A 14976-nucleotide genomic window follows, 5' to 3' on the forward strand; every position below is an offset into this window, starting at 1 on the left:
TAAACTTACTTCAGCTTTTTCTCATTCTCCTCTAAAATTTCCTTCTTCGTGTATTCCAGCTCCTGTTCGTGCTCCTTCCTCAGTACTCGGATGTCTTTCTGGAGCCTGGTGAAGTCCTTGTGGATTTTCTCTTTCTCGTTCTTCACCTGACTCAGACTGTTTCTGAGAGACTCCAGAGAATCGCCGTCCATATCTTGCATCGGAGAGTGGTTTTCCATCTCGGTTTGCATCACGCTCCCGGTTTGCTGCATGCGGCTACATTCCACCTTCACCTCAGCCTCAAGTTCTGATGGATTTTGGACCTGTTTGGCAGCTGCCTGCTGTTCATCAATCTGGGCATCCTTCTTACATATTTCTTCTTTCAGACGATTTATTTCTGTGAGAAGGTTTCCATTCTGCTCCTCTGCTTCTCTTAGCTTTGCCTCGATTTCATGTAATGCCGATTCAGCTTCTTTGAGCTCCCCTTCTTGCGCTGCGTCTCTCTGCAGCGAGGAAAGTTTCTCTTCGTACAATCGTTTTAATTCCTCTAAAGACTTTTCTTTCTCAAGCCTCTCATCATTCAGAATCTGTTCAAGTCGTTTCTCCTGCTCTTCTTTAAGTTTGACGAGAGCTTCCTCTAGTGTTTTTGTTTTCTCCTCTAACGTTTCTGCGTGTTGTTTTCCAGACGTTTCGTTGCTCTTGAATTCCTCCAGGCTAGTCTGAAGAGCCTTGATCGCCTGCTCTTTCTCCTCGAGCTGCGAGGTTAGCTGTTTCTTAATCTGACCGATTTTCTGCTCGGCTTTCTTCTTCAGCTCTGACACTTTGCGGGCGCTCTCCGCAGATAACTTCTCCTCAGCTGCCTTCAGGCTCTCTTCTTTGCTCTTGGTGATCTCGTCTTTCATCCTTTCAAATTCTTCCTTTTGACTTTCAAGCTTGTGTTTGCACTTTTGGTTGTCTTCCTCGAGGGAATGGAGTTTCTCCACCATCTCCTGCTCCAGGTGACCGTTCTGACTGCACTGCATCTGGCTCCGCTGCAGCTGCTCCACCAACTCTTTCTTCTCATTCTCCCTGACGCTGTGCTGCTGTTTGAGGTCAGCTGTGAGTTGTTCGCACTCTTTTGTCTTTAAGGCTAACTGCTCCTGAAGGTCTCCGAGTCGACTGATGCAGCTCTCCAGCTCTGTGGTGAGTCCGCTGACCTTCTGCTCCTTCTCGCTCAACGCCTGATCCATCTCAGACTTGCTGATGGACTGATTGTCGATACTTGCTGTCAGCCTTTGCAGGGCTTCGTTCTTTTCAAAGATTTCTCGCTCCAGCTCATCCAGCCTGGCCTGCAGAGATATAATAGTGTTGTCATTCTGGCTGAACTTTGTCTCCGTCTTCTTCTCATGCTCGGATAAACTCATCCTGAGTGCATCCGCCTGCTCTAGAGCAGATTTTCTCTCCTGCTCTAATCTCTCAATGGTCTCCTCCATCCGAGCAGCAGCCTCTTTATTCTGCTGGTGCAGCTGACTTATGGCTTCCTCCTTCTCTTGTATGCTACTTGCAAGCTGATTTTTCAAGTCACTGGTGATGCTTTCCAGGTTAGTGATATGCGAGCTGAGTGAACTGTTTGCTTCACTGAGCTCCTCAATTTTCAGAGCTCTCTCGTTGATGGACTGAGAATGACTCTCCTTCTCGTGTGTTAAGGCTTTGACGTGCTCCGTGTGAGCGTTTACCTGAGCAGTCATCTGTTCTAATGAAATGCATAGATTCTTACTCTCCTCCGTCTTCTGGCGGAGATTCTCCTCTAAAGTGCAAATTCTATCTACTTTAGTGAGGATAACGTTTTTCAGATTCGCTACCTTTTTCTGACTACACAGCAGTCTGTCTTTCAGCTCCTCCAACCTACATTCAACTCTTTGACAGAGTTCATTAGATCCAGACTCCACTTTATCCTGAACCTCCTTACAGTGATGCTCCATTTGGTTTCGGATCATAATCAAATGCTGCTGGAACTCTGCTTCCTTGGCTTGTAACTGAATGGTAGTTTCCTCAAATTTACTCTGCAAGTCCTCACTTTCCTTAGATCTGGAAGATTCCACCGCTTTACGCTGCTTCTCTGCTTGCTTCAGCTTTTCCGACAAGGTCTTTACCTTCTCTTTGTTCTTTTCCTTTGTCGTGTTGAGTTCGTCTTGGAGGGAGTTTCTCTCCTTCAGAGCCTGGTTAAGGTTCCTCTCCACTGACTCCATTTGCTCTTTGAGCAACGCTTCACCCTGAGACAAACTCTCCAGCTTAACCGCTGCTTCGTTAAGCTCCTCTTGCAGCTTCTGCACAGTGGTTTCTCGAATCGCCAGGTCCTCCTTTAAATCCTTAAATTCACAAGACACTTGCTCGCTCTCCTCTTTGCTTTTGCCGAGCTGCTGAGAAATGTCCTCCAGCTCCTGAGCCTTCTCCTGTAGTGCCTGTGTGTGTTTCTCTGTTAATTCTTCCTCCTGCTGTCCGAGCTTCCCCTGCCATTGACGCTCCAACTCCTCAATCTCATGCTTGTGGCCGTCACGTAGCTTATCCACTTCTTCTTTATGATTGGCCTGCAGCTCAGACATCGCACTGCTGAGGCCTTGGGAACTCTTTTGGGCCATCTCTACTATTTTCTCTTGAACTTGTTTCTCTGTCTGTTGAAGCTCTTTTTCCTTCTTTGCGAGTTCCTTCTTCATCGTTTCTTCATTCTGCTGAAGCTTTTTCTTATAACTCTCATGCATTTCTTTGGCCTTATTTTTAATCTTTTCCATTTTTGTCTCCTGGGCTTTCAGCTTAGCTTCCATCTCAGTTACAGTGGTTTTCATCTTCTTCTCATGCGCAGCTTTTTCATCATCCAGCTGTTTCTTGAGGCGGGTTAGTTCTTCCTGCTTAGTGTTCTCTCTCTTCTCCTGCTCTGAGAGTTCCTTTTTGGTCTGCTGTAATTGTTGATCGAGTTCTTGAAGCGACTTCTCTTTTTGTTGGCAGTCACTCTTTGCTACTTCCAACTGATGCTCCAAATCTGTCAAATCCTTCTTACACTGATCAAGATCCTGCGACATCTTACTTAACTGTGAATTAGCTTCCTTTAGGCTTCCACTTTCCAGCTGGGATTGTGACAAACGCTGCTGCAGCTCCTCAAGTTCCTTAACCTTGACATTTAATTCTTGCACAGTGGAATGTGACTCCTCTTGTAGTGTTTTTTCTCTGAGGGTGTGTTCTTTAATTTCCTTTTCCCTTTCCGTCAGAACAATCCTCAACGCGTTAAGTTCCTGTTTCAGAGTTTTCTCTACACCTCCAAGTGACTGCTCGTGCTCCTGTTTAATATTTGCGAGCTCTACATTGTGCTTTTCTAAGTGATCTTGGAACCTCTTTTCGTGTTCTCGTTGAGCTTCTTCCGCTGCCGCCAGCTTCTCCTCCAGGACCTGTTTGCTCTTCAAAGCCTCAGAAAGCTCAGAGGAAACTGCCTCTAGCTCTGCCTGCTTTGCGTCCAGTTTCTCCAAGGTTTTCTGGTTCATGTCTTCAACATGTGCTTGGAGCTGCAGCTCTTTATCTTTCAGAAGGCTCTCCACTTCAACTCTGTGTTTTTCCTTGAGCTCCTCAAGAGTAGCATCATTCTGCTGGGTTACGGTGCCCTTGTGCTTTTCCAGCTGCTCTTGGTGCTTTTCCTCTAATGCAGAGATTTGCTCTTTGTGTTTATCCTTCAGCTCGTCCAACTGACTGGAAAGTTCATGGGACAGACTTGATCCGTCTTGTGAGATCTTCTCCAGAGAGCTCTCCAGCTCCAACACTCTCTGAAACCACACACATGTAGGTTGTTAGATTTATAAATAAAGTCACCACAGCTACTACAGAACTATATAAACTATATAATTAAGATTAACAGTGGGACTGAATCAGTAATCACCAAAAAATCTAAGCTTTATTAGCAAGGAGGGATGGTGTATGTGTGTGGTAAAAAATAAATAAATAATAATAATAATGATAATGATAATGATAATGATAATGATAATAATAATAATAATAATAATAATAATAAATACATTAATAATAATTATATAATAATGATAATGTGCAGGACTTAGATTCCACTACTGTCTACCTGTAACTATATTTTTAGCTGTTTAAAAACCAGACTCACAGTTCTTGCAGCTTCCAGCTCCGACTGTATCTCTTTGACCTTGTTATCAGCTTCAGTCCTCACAGCTGTCTTCTGTAACTCCACGTCCTCCAGAGCCAGAGAGAACTGCTGCTCCCTCTCCTTGGCTAACTGGGAAAACTCCTCTTTGCATTGCTCCTAAATACACAAACAGCACAAGCAGGTCACATCAAAAAAATGTAATGGTTGTTTACCATCTGATTTACTTGAATATTTTGCAAAATGAAACATATGAAAAGCTTTTGTACATACCACAGCTTTGTTGACTCTGGCACTCATCTCTTCTTCTTTAGCAGTCAAAGCTTCACTGTGGGCTTTTTCCATGTTGGCCATCGTTTCCTCCGACGATTTCTAATAATGTTAACAATAATAATAAAAAAAAAAATCAGACTTACATAGTTCATTTCTTTGTTCTCATAGACATTTCACAATGGAGATACTTCACTTGGTGGGTCAATGTTATGACTTCACTATTATGATTAGCTTTCTTTAAACATGACATATTCTATTACTCAATTAATAGAAGCCAATATTAAAATAGAAATACAAAAACTTTTACAAAAATGTAAAAGTTTTTCTTTATTTCACTCCACCAAAATTAAAATCCTGGTCTTATAAAGATTTATGTTATTCTGTAAGTCTGGGATCCGGAGGCTTTAAATAGAAACCAGAAACAATCTAAAGCTATTTTTTTGATTGATTCTGAATCCTTTATTTCAATAAAAAGATGTTTAAAAATTAATTCATGTCTACATTGTTTCTACATTGATATATTATTTATTTTTGATACAATTATTGGCTTATTATTTTATTCATTAGGTCACTTATTTATTTGTTTATTTGACAGCTTTGATCCTCCATATATTGCCAGTAATATTAATGACTTCTTCTAAATGAAAACAAAGCATGTGTATGCAGCAGAAGTCCCTTCCTGACCTTCATGATGGTGACGACCTCCTGTTTGACTCGTGTGAGCTCCTGCTGCAGACTCTTCCTCTCTTCCTCACCGGCCCTCTCAACATCCTTCACCTGCTCCTCCAGCTGAACCTGCAGCTGTTTCTTGGCCTCCTCCGCCCTCTGAGCTACGCCCAGTGCTCGTTCAAGTTCTTCAAATGCTTTGAGAAGAGCAACACATCAGTAACATATCCAGAAAAACAAGACACTTACATGTACACTTACAGAAGTGGATTCCACTCACCTGATTTCTCAGCCTTCTCTTTCTGGTCCTGTAATTCTTCTTTCTGGACGGTAGCCTGCTGGAGCCTGGAGCGGAGCTGTGCAACCTCCTCTTCTTTCATTTCCAGCGTCTCGTGCATCTGGCGCTTTGTCTCGGCAATAACCATTCCCTGAAAGACAGAGACTCATTAAAGGAAATCAACTTTTTAACCCTTGTGTCTTACTTTAGAAAAGTTGTTCTGATGCTCTTAAGCCGAGCTCAGACTGCAGGAGTTTTAAAATCCTCATATATTTTGAAATAGGGTTGCATCACAAGCATCTTTCCTGAATTTCCCCCATGGGGGATCAATAAGTGAATATCTTATCTTCTCTTTAATCGTAATCATAGACACATATATTTGAAATTTAAGGTGCATCACACACTACCGGTCTGGAGTATGTCAGTAATATGCAACATTGATACTGATCAAACACTGCAGTGCTCCATAATGCAGCACAGCAGCAGCAATAACCCTTAGCAGAAACCAGGATAATAGCATGTATCTGCCCCATAGAGCAAACATGAGAAAATGTCTCAAAATTTGTCTGGCTCTAGATTTAAAGCCTGATATAATGAAATGCACGATTTTATGCTGCAATGAGTTTTAATAAGGACATTATTGTCCTAAAGTGTCTGAATGTCTCAAAAAAATTGAGAAAAAATGGAAAAACATTCTTGCCAAAATGTATGCCATGGTCTGAAATTGACACTTAAATTTGTGTTAATTTGATAAGTACTACCTCTGTATTTTATACACTCACTCAAGCTCAAGTGTCTGTAATTGTTTTTGACTTTTATTGCTCTGAGCAATCCTCACACAGATCTCATGAGCTGCTGTCCATCCTGCTGAGCTGGGGTCAAAGCTTAAGAGAAACAATATGGGATTTTAACGTGTCTGACTTCTTCACTCCGTGGCAGAGTAAAAAAACATGTCATGTCTGAATCTGCAGAACCGTCCATCAGGATGTGACCAAAGCATTAAATAAAACTCCTCACTCACCTTGTCCTGCTCAAGCTGTTCAATGAGGTTCTTAGCATCACGCAGTTGAGTGATCAACTTGGTCTTTTCTGCTGTGTGAAATTCCTATAAAACACAAAACATTCGATAAAATTGCATTGTCACGCACTTTACACTGGGTTTTTTCAGACTTTTTGACTCCTACTCTGTTTGTGAGTTGGTCGGACAACTTCAAAATGTTTTCTGCACCACCCAGGATGCCTCACCCACAAGCCAAATAACCAAGGGGTGTACACAAGCCCAGCTAAACCAACAAGTCGACCCAAATTACAGCCCAGTGTAGCAGCAGCGGCATGTAGTAGCCGTGTCTCTGTGGCACCGCTGTGTAAGCACTGGTTACTAAACAGGAAATGCTGGCATGTCTGTATTTCTGTTTTTTTTATCTATGTATGCCACAATATGTTACGGTCTACCCGTTGGGTTAACAGTATCTTGATGTTCAAATATCCATAAAACACATTTTTTTTAAATGTACAATCTTACTATAAATACACAGAAAAAGCATGTAATACTCTGTCAGCCAGACCGTAAATAATAAATTCAAATATCCCTGAGCTGAGAGTCTGGAAACATAGACAGATGGTCTGTTTTATGGGATATTTGTCTGAGACGGGATGAGCCCAGCACAGCCCAGCAGTTCCAGGATGCCTTCATGCTGCTTAAGAGGGCTAAACGCCTGTTAACCTCTGCTTTTCCCGACACAGGAAAGGCCCTATTCCCAAACAGACTGCAGATTCAACACAAAAAATGATGGCGGAAAATGAAAGCGAGTCAATCAAAATAGAATCACAGACGAGCTGGCTATTATCAGTGTCTTTGTAACAACAAACATTTGTTATCAGGCTCTGCCAAACATCAGAGCAGCTATGGACAAGCTAAACAAGCCGATCATACCACTGAAGCTAAATGTTTTGGAATCAATGAAAGCAACGGTTCAGACATGTCACACTGACATGACATGAACCCTCGCCCCGGAGCTCTGCCAGAGAATTTGGGATGTTGAGACTCTGAGAACCACAGAGATACACTGTGTCACTGAGATAATTGAGTCACATTCAGGGGACCGTAAAGACTCTGGCAGGCATTATGCAGCACAACATTAATTACCCTAAAACCTTGTTCAGTCATTTGCAGCCAAGCCTCATTTTAATCAAACCGCTTCATAATTACAGTTCACCACTAAATCAATTTCTACTGACAGGTTGTCTCAAGAAAATTGCTTTGAAAGATTTGGCTACTTTGAACTCTTGAAATAACATATTGACAAAGTGACAATGAGGATGAGCTGATATGTAAAATTTATAGAACGACTTGGCTGAAAAATAACCTAATATTTAAGTATGATCATGGTCAACACTTCAGTATGATTGCTGTGAAACAGGTTAGGCACCTTCACTTTCTCCAGCTCCTGCAGTCTCTCCTGCAGCTGCTCCTGCAAAGTCTCATTCTCACTGCTCAGCTGGGCGCTGCGCTCCTTGTGTGTTCGCATCACCTCTTTGCACTTTTGCAGCAGGTTTTCCTGCCTCTTAACCCTCTTCTGCAGAGCCTCCATGAGCTTGGTTGGATCACTGTTGCCCTCTCCTGCCCAGAAAATTAAATGCGCTGGTTAAAAAATACCTTTGAACATCTCATACACAGTAACTTAATCGTTTCCTTTTGTTTCTAACCAAAATACAATTACACAGAGAGTTTGCTCACCCTCAGTGACTTCAGATTCTGCTCCTTGCTCCTTCAAAGGACTTTGTGTTGAAGAGGTTGAGTCTGTATCTGCGTCTTCAGATTGAGGGACGTCACCCTCAGAGAACCCCTTGGCTCGTTTCTTCAAAAGGGCGACCTGTAAGAAAAAGGCAAAACCAGTTAAAGCAATAAATCTCTGTCTTCTTGGAACCTAAATCTGGCATTAGTCTATGCATGCTTCATTTTCTTTAACTTTTAGTGTATATATAGTATATGCACACATACAGTGGGCTCCAAAAGTCCAAGACCTCTAGCCAGGATACTTCTATTTTGCATGGCAGAAAGACAATAAATGCTCTATGCATACATATATATAAAAGAGTACTAACTTTTTCATTGTCGTTTGTGGTTTTATTTGTACTGCTTTGCAAATAATGCAAGTGCACAAAGGACACCGACCCGATTTCCAATGTTTGAGTTAATATATAACAACAAAATAATGTTAACTTAAACCATGTACCTGATTTTATTCAGAATTATGCCATATTTAGCATATGGAAATCTTTCAGAGCAATTAACTTCTTCGGTTTCTTTCTAATTTATATCTTTCTGAAAATTGAGCTATTTATTCAAGTACTGTATATGAGCATATAATATGTTGTTTCAGTGGGAATCAAACATTGTATCGAAAAAGTTTTGTGACTATGGTTAGTGTAGATATAAGATATACTTTAGTCATACTTTGCTGCTTTGTAAATCATGAAAGCTGCAGAATTTGATCGCTATAAAAAAAAAAAACATATCCTTGCCCCCTCCGATGGATGAACACTCACCTGTGTTTGAAGTACAGTGATCATCTGATCCTTCTCTTCCAGCGCAGCATCAAACTCGTCTTGTAGGTGTTTCTTGGCCTGCTGATCCATTTGAAGCTCCTAAAGATCATTCGATATGTTCAGTCAAACAGAAATATTTCATCAAAAAGGAACACAGATACTAACCTCAAGAGACATTTATAACATATAGCCATACCTCCCGTAGCTCCCCTATCCTGCGGAGAGCTTTATCTTGACTCTGACTGAGGATGACCTGAGGAGAAATAACAAAAAATAACATCCGATCAGTTCAGGAGTCGACATGTCATCCATGCCCGATTAGGAAAAATATCATATTAATAATAAAACATTAGCACATGGAAGTTAAAAAAAAAATACCTGTGTTTTTTCTTTATCTCGTTGTACCGTTCGATACGCAGTAACCAGCTGTATGGTAAAGAAGTGGAGGGAAATAAAGGGAAAGAAACAAAAATGAAAAAAATACATAGAAAATCATAAATGAGGATAAATCAAAGTAACTATAGTTATACACTTAAACAACTTAAAGAGATAGTAAGAGATAGTAAGTTGGGTTGTATAAAGTATTTATCTATCGTCAGTGTCAAATATGTTGTTGCTGCTGCCCTCGTCCACAGCAGTACATTGCTCAGCTTTCATGTTGATATTTCTGCCTGATTCTCCAAATTAGGGTGAGTACTGATCCCCGTCTGCTGTAGGGAATACACTGACCTTGGATAGGTAAGTCATACAACCCCACTTAAAATAAATCTGAACTGTCCCTTTAACATTTGAATCTTCTAGGAGCCAGCATCTGTGTGACTCTCACCTCTGAGTACTTCCCTCTGTACTTCCCCAGACTCCTCTCCACTCTGAGCAGTCGGTGCACCAGCTGCTCTTTGGAAAGAGACTCGGCAGTTCCTGGTGGCTCCTCGGCCTCGCTTTCAATATCTGAGGGGGGGTCGTATGTGGGCGTGCCCGGGGAGTCGTTTTCTCCCAAAGGTGTCAGGGACTCGCGCGATGAGCTTCGGACCAGGTTTTCTTTGGAGGGGGAGCGGAACAGGTTTTCCGCCCGACTGGCGCCGCCACGAATCAACGACTCCATTGAGGGAACTCTTAACTGCAGTTTCTGGGCAAATGACTGCGTCTCCTCTCTCTGTTGGAATGATCAAGAAATTGCATTATTTTAAAGAAAGAATGAGCAACAGTATTACAACATTGACAAAGATTAGAGAGGAGGGTAATAAACGTACAAGAGGAGAAGCACTTCCATCCCCATTGATGCTCCCTCTGGGAGATCTTGCTGGTCCTTTAGGGATGCTCTGCAGATAAAAAGACATTATGAGAGGAAGGGAAACTGTGGCAGTGGACTTGTCCTGGGCCAGTTAGTCATCCACACCCAGCATGGCTCTCCCTGATTACTCTGGAGGGAGCAATATTAGTATTGCTTGGAGCAATGCAGGGGCAATGGGTACCCTCATGCAACTTGGAAAAAACAGAGGGGTTAAATACATAAAAGAAGGCATCTCTACTGTACAGTAAACAAAAAAGGGTTAAAACTAGACTACAGAACAGCCATGAGGTCAGAACAAACAGACAGTTAAAAGTCGAGGAGAGCTGGTATTTGAATTAAAGATGCTTGGCGGTGCCATGTGCAGCTGTATTATAAGAGCACGAGAGAGTCATATTTGAAGTAGGTGAACATTTAGCAGCTTAGTTGGTTAAGTTTGACTTGTTAGAAGCAGGATCAGAGTAAGCACATTTTCTCCTCCCTTGTCCAGCTCCGAGCTACTCCTTCCTCTGGATTACTGTGCAAAACATTTCTGTCCTGTTTCTTGTGGAAAGTTCTTAATGAGACAAGTCACTTCCAGGATGTATTTTAGCTTACAGTGCAGCAATGGTCATTGTACTTTGTTATTTCTTTTTAATGGAGGATGGTGAGGTTTAAAACCACATGATTAAATGTATTTTCATTCTGCCGTGCAGAGGGGCAGCTGTTTGATTTATCGAGTGTGTGAATGTGTGTTTGTGTGGGTGAACAGAGATACATGATAAGAGAAAAGCACTTATTTTACTGTAAGTGACACTGTCTAGAAAAGTAATATTGATTACGTTTTTCAGAAAACAAGCCGATACTGACTGCATACTTAAGTCTCACATGTGAATGAACAGGACCAAGTTTAAAAACTACATAAAATACATTACTTACTGACTCCTTTCACTACTTTATCATGTGTGTCATCCCACGTAGACGCTCGTCACCAACAAACACTTGAATGCCTCTACTGTGCACATCCAGACACTCCACTTCCCAATTCTCACAGACAACAAACTATTGACTAAATTCAAAAAAGGTTCTGAATCCAAAATCCTGTCACCCACAATAGTAATTACAACTAATACCTTGATAAAGTACAAACACAAACATAATTCCACGACAGAAGGCTTTCTTGAATTTAGCTCTCGTCAAATGACAAATATAGCAAAACAAGTTTGTACCATCAAATTAAAATGCAAATCCAACAAAACGAGTGAATGAATGAGATAGTTTGATGGTTTTATGGTCATTAAATTAAGTCATTAACATTTGGAAAGGACATCTTTATGAACATAACATTTGAATAAAACATAAATGAACATGACAAAGACATTGTGATGGATTGTATTGGACTTGTATTTGGGGTTATCATGTTGAAAAAAAAACATTAAAGCAATTAGCTCTCATCTCAAACGCCTGTCTCTTTTAAGCCCCCCCTCGCGGAAAAGCCCAGTCTGCTCTGATTGGTCAGTGTTTCTGGGTCTTCTGCATCTGTATCTCTGCACCATCATTGCAGCCAGGGAATGACTGTAACATCACTGTAGCAGCACCTTTTAGCTATACTATAGTTGTGCCATTACAACCTTACAGAAGTCCTGACTGCTCAGACTTTTACAATATTTATTACACCAAGACCTGCCTTATAATCAGAACAGACATGGAAACCTCCCTCTTTACAATATGGGACTATTACGACACATTTGTGGTTAATCACAAGAGATTGCGATGACACTATGGTTGTAAATTGTAAAATTCTCCAGACTGTTGAGCAATAATTCACTGATGTCTAAAGTCTGTTACAGAGAAAGTACAACAGAGGTTGTATCAACAGAGGGAAAACTGTTATACAACCCTGTTAAGTATAGAGGAATACATTTTTTTCAATTAAATTTGTATTTAGCAATGATATAACCAAGAATTTCACCCATTAATTAACATTAATTTACCCTCTCAAACAGTATGTCAATACTGATGTTAGAAAACACTAATAAGGTTGTTACCACTGACTCCAATGGAAGATCCTCATTGTCTTTATAATTAATGTCAAATGATGTATGTGAATATTAAATGATCATATGACTGGACATCTACTGGTGTAATTACAAGAACTTAAAAAAACATAGCCAAACTATCTTTACACAGAGCAGTCAATTATTAAACTAAACAAAAATATATATTAACATCAAACAAACATTTCCCATTGCATCAAATATATCTTACACATTTAAACAAATATACAAATTGTTAGGAAAATAATTTTACTGTATGCATGTAAAACCTCCATGCATCACAAATGAAGTATTGTTACAAATGTTGTTTTCCTCTAGTCTTCTTTCTGCCTCCGCATACTGTATGAACACGCATCATGTCGTTTTTGAGCTCCACAACCGCATCTACAAAAGGTGCTCTGGTCTGTTTGTTTATTTGGGAAAGAGTTACAAGCAATTTAGGGGTTCAACTGCTTAAAAAGCCTGCCCATAGCTTGAAAAAGGAATACGGCAACTCTCCAAATAAACAGACTTGTGGGGAGAAGGGACGAAGGCCATCAGGCAACATAACAGGGTGTAGAGGGTCTATAAGGCAAGCAACTAAGGATACCTAAAGACAGGGGGGGCAATATTCAATTCTTTGACAGATTATAAGAACTGAAAGGTAGGGCAAGAAACCAACATACGGCAGAAAGCACACAAGCTTCTATCCCACAATGTAAACCATAACTCCCATTAGATGCAGGGTTAGCCTAGGTATGAGATGCCTTCTTGTTGCTAAATCCAAAGGAAACAGGAAACAGAGAGCAGGGAACAAGCTGTCCCTACTTGGGCCACAGTCCTCTACCGATTCCCCAAAGGCACGGAGACGGGAGGAAGGAACAGGGCAAGAGGAGGAGGAGAAGGAGGAGAAAGATGAGGAGGAAGAGACAGGAAGTGAGGACAAACTCACCACACTGGCTACCTGGGCCGTTTTGGGTCGTTTTGAATGGTCCAGAGCAAAGATAGTATACTCAGAGAGAAAAGCGGGCTCTGCTATCATCCCGGCCAGCATCTGACCCCGTCAGTGCAGTAATGGGACGAAAGGTGGGGAAAGGAGAGGAACACAGAGAGCAATGAGAAAAACAACACCATGAGTGTGAAATAGCGCTGAAGGGAGTGTCTAGCCATACTGCCCAGACGAGGCTGGCCGAGAGAGACTGAGATGGATGGAGAGAGAGAGAGTAGAGAGAGAGAGAAAGAGACTACATGGGATAAAGAGAAAAATAAGATAAGAGGGAAAGTGAAACACTCAATCAACATTAATGTTATGAATAACAGTTTGACGTCTCTGCATAAGTCTTAAGTTATAATGTTGTCATAAAAATGGGCTAAATCTGCTTCCAATTAAGCAAACAAACATTTTCAGAGATGTCAAAGTGTTAAAGATTTGTGAGGTGAAAAAAAGATGCTGCGATGATAAGAAGCTTTGAAGTTGAGGGCACATGGGCCCAAGTTACGAAAACACATCTATGCCAAAGGATAAGGGACTGAGTAGTGTACAGAAACCTGAGCAAATCGGGGCTCTGTTGCTGTTCCAGTTCGTAGTCTGCAGTGTTGAATGTGAGAAACTTGTCATGAATGAGTAATCATGCCCTTTTTTGGATCTAAAGATCAAACAGCCAAATCTGTGCACATCCATATCCGAGCTCTAAAATAGATGTATTAACCAGTTGTTGCATCATCAGTCTCACAGTCGTGATCAGTACCTCATCGCCGGTCTACCTCTGTCTAATGAATCAAAGAAGTCTTGCAAATAATTACCCACATCCACTCGGGGGGGAAATATTGCAACAAATCACCAGAGAAAGAAAAACACTGAGAGAAGGATGCATCAATTATTCATACGCATGCTGAAATATGGTCTGCACTCCACCATTAAAAAGGATCTCCCCTATGTCTCTAAACGAGCATGTCTTTTGATAGTATAATAAATAAAAATAAAGAAAATATGATGAATCTATCAATCTATATATATTAACTTTTTTTAAAGTTACACGTATTGCAGAAAATAGTTCATGGGGTGATTTGGAAATGGTGTTTGCCATTTATTTTATTTTTATATATTCTTCAGTTAATTGGTCAGCAACTAATTGACAATGAACATTCAGTACTGGTGTTTATCTAGCACATTTATTTTATTTTTCACTTATTTTATTTATTTTTTTCAGTGTCCTTTTCCAGAATTGGTAAACAGTTTAATACATTGTGTATAAAATAATAATAAATACGGTATAATATTTTTTAAGAAAGTTATTTGTTTAAGAACTCAGCCCTTGGGGCACCTTTGCAGAGTCTAATTGGTGAAAAAGTGGTGCACATTCCACATGGAAAAGATCTATTTTCATTCCAACTGAAAAATCACTGTATCACATTACATATCAGTTGGGCTCTAATATATTCTATGATAATCATTTTAAGTTACAAAGCTTTTTAACAAAAGACAAGATTGCATTACTTGACCAAGTGCTCTTAAAGATGAACATCAAAACACCCTCTAAATGTCAGATCCGTTGTCTCGTGTACATACATGCAGTTAATTGGAAGGAAAACTTAACAGACCATACCTGTATATGACGACATCACAGTGCTGATTGCTCTACAACATCAGTTATAACAATGTTATTCAGGCTCATGTACACTCATGAAATCATGTGTGTGACTGTGTGGTGCCAGGCTGCCATCTGTTGCCTGAAGTAATTACATGATTCAGGAAATATGCTTCAGTAATAGGTGCAGGGAATACGGTGCATATTTT

General features: G+C 40.6%; 1 protein-coding gene across 5 annotated transcripts in view; it reads right to left on the reverse strand.

Annotated features, from left to right (window-relative positions):
• The window catches only part of golga4 (golgin A4), a 28166-nt gene that overhangs the window by 10960 nt on the left and 2230 nt on the right, over positions 1-14976 (reverse strand). For 3 of the 5 annotated variants that reach the window (XM_059359083.1, XM_059359082.1, XM_059359081.1), the window contains exons 3-16: positions 13132-13233; positions 10127-10195; positions 9703-10029; positions 9255-9302; positions 9073-9129; positions 8877-8975; positions 8065-8200; positions 7757-7947; positions 6349-6432; positions 5331-5478; positions 5069-5247; positions 4385-4483; positions 4115-4270; positions 10-3767 (exon numbers count right to left, since the gene is read on the reverse strand). In XM_059359083.1, coding sequence (XP_059215066.1) covers positions 10-3767; positions 4115-4270; positions 4385-4483; positions 5069-5247; positions 5331-5478; positions 6349-6432; positions 7757-7947; positions 8065-8200; positions 8877-8975; positions 9073-9129; positions 9255-9302; positions 9703-10029; positions 10127-10195; positions 13132-13233 — 5453 coding nt within the window. The remainder of the gene's footprint in view (positions 1-9; positions 3768-4114; positions 4271-4384; positions 4484-5068; positions 5248-5330; positions 5479-6348; positions 6433-7756; positions 7948-8064; positions 8201-8876; positions 8976-9072; positions 9130-9254; positions 9303-9702; positions 10030-10126; positions 10196-13131; positions 13234-14976) is intronic. The other 2 variants (XM_059359085.1, XM_059359084.1) reach the window with 1 other exon arrangement.

This window comes from Centropristis striata, chromosome 20, assembly GCF_030273125.1.
Source record: "Centropristis striata isolate RG_2023a ecotype Rhode Island chromosome 20, C.striata_1.0, whole genome shotgun sequence".
Lineage (NCBI taxonomy): Eukaryota > Metazoa > Chordata > Actinopteri > Perciformes > Serranidae > Centropristis > Centropristis striata.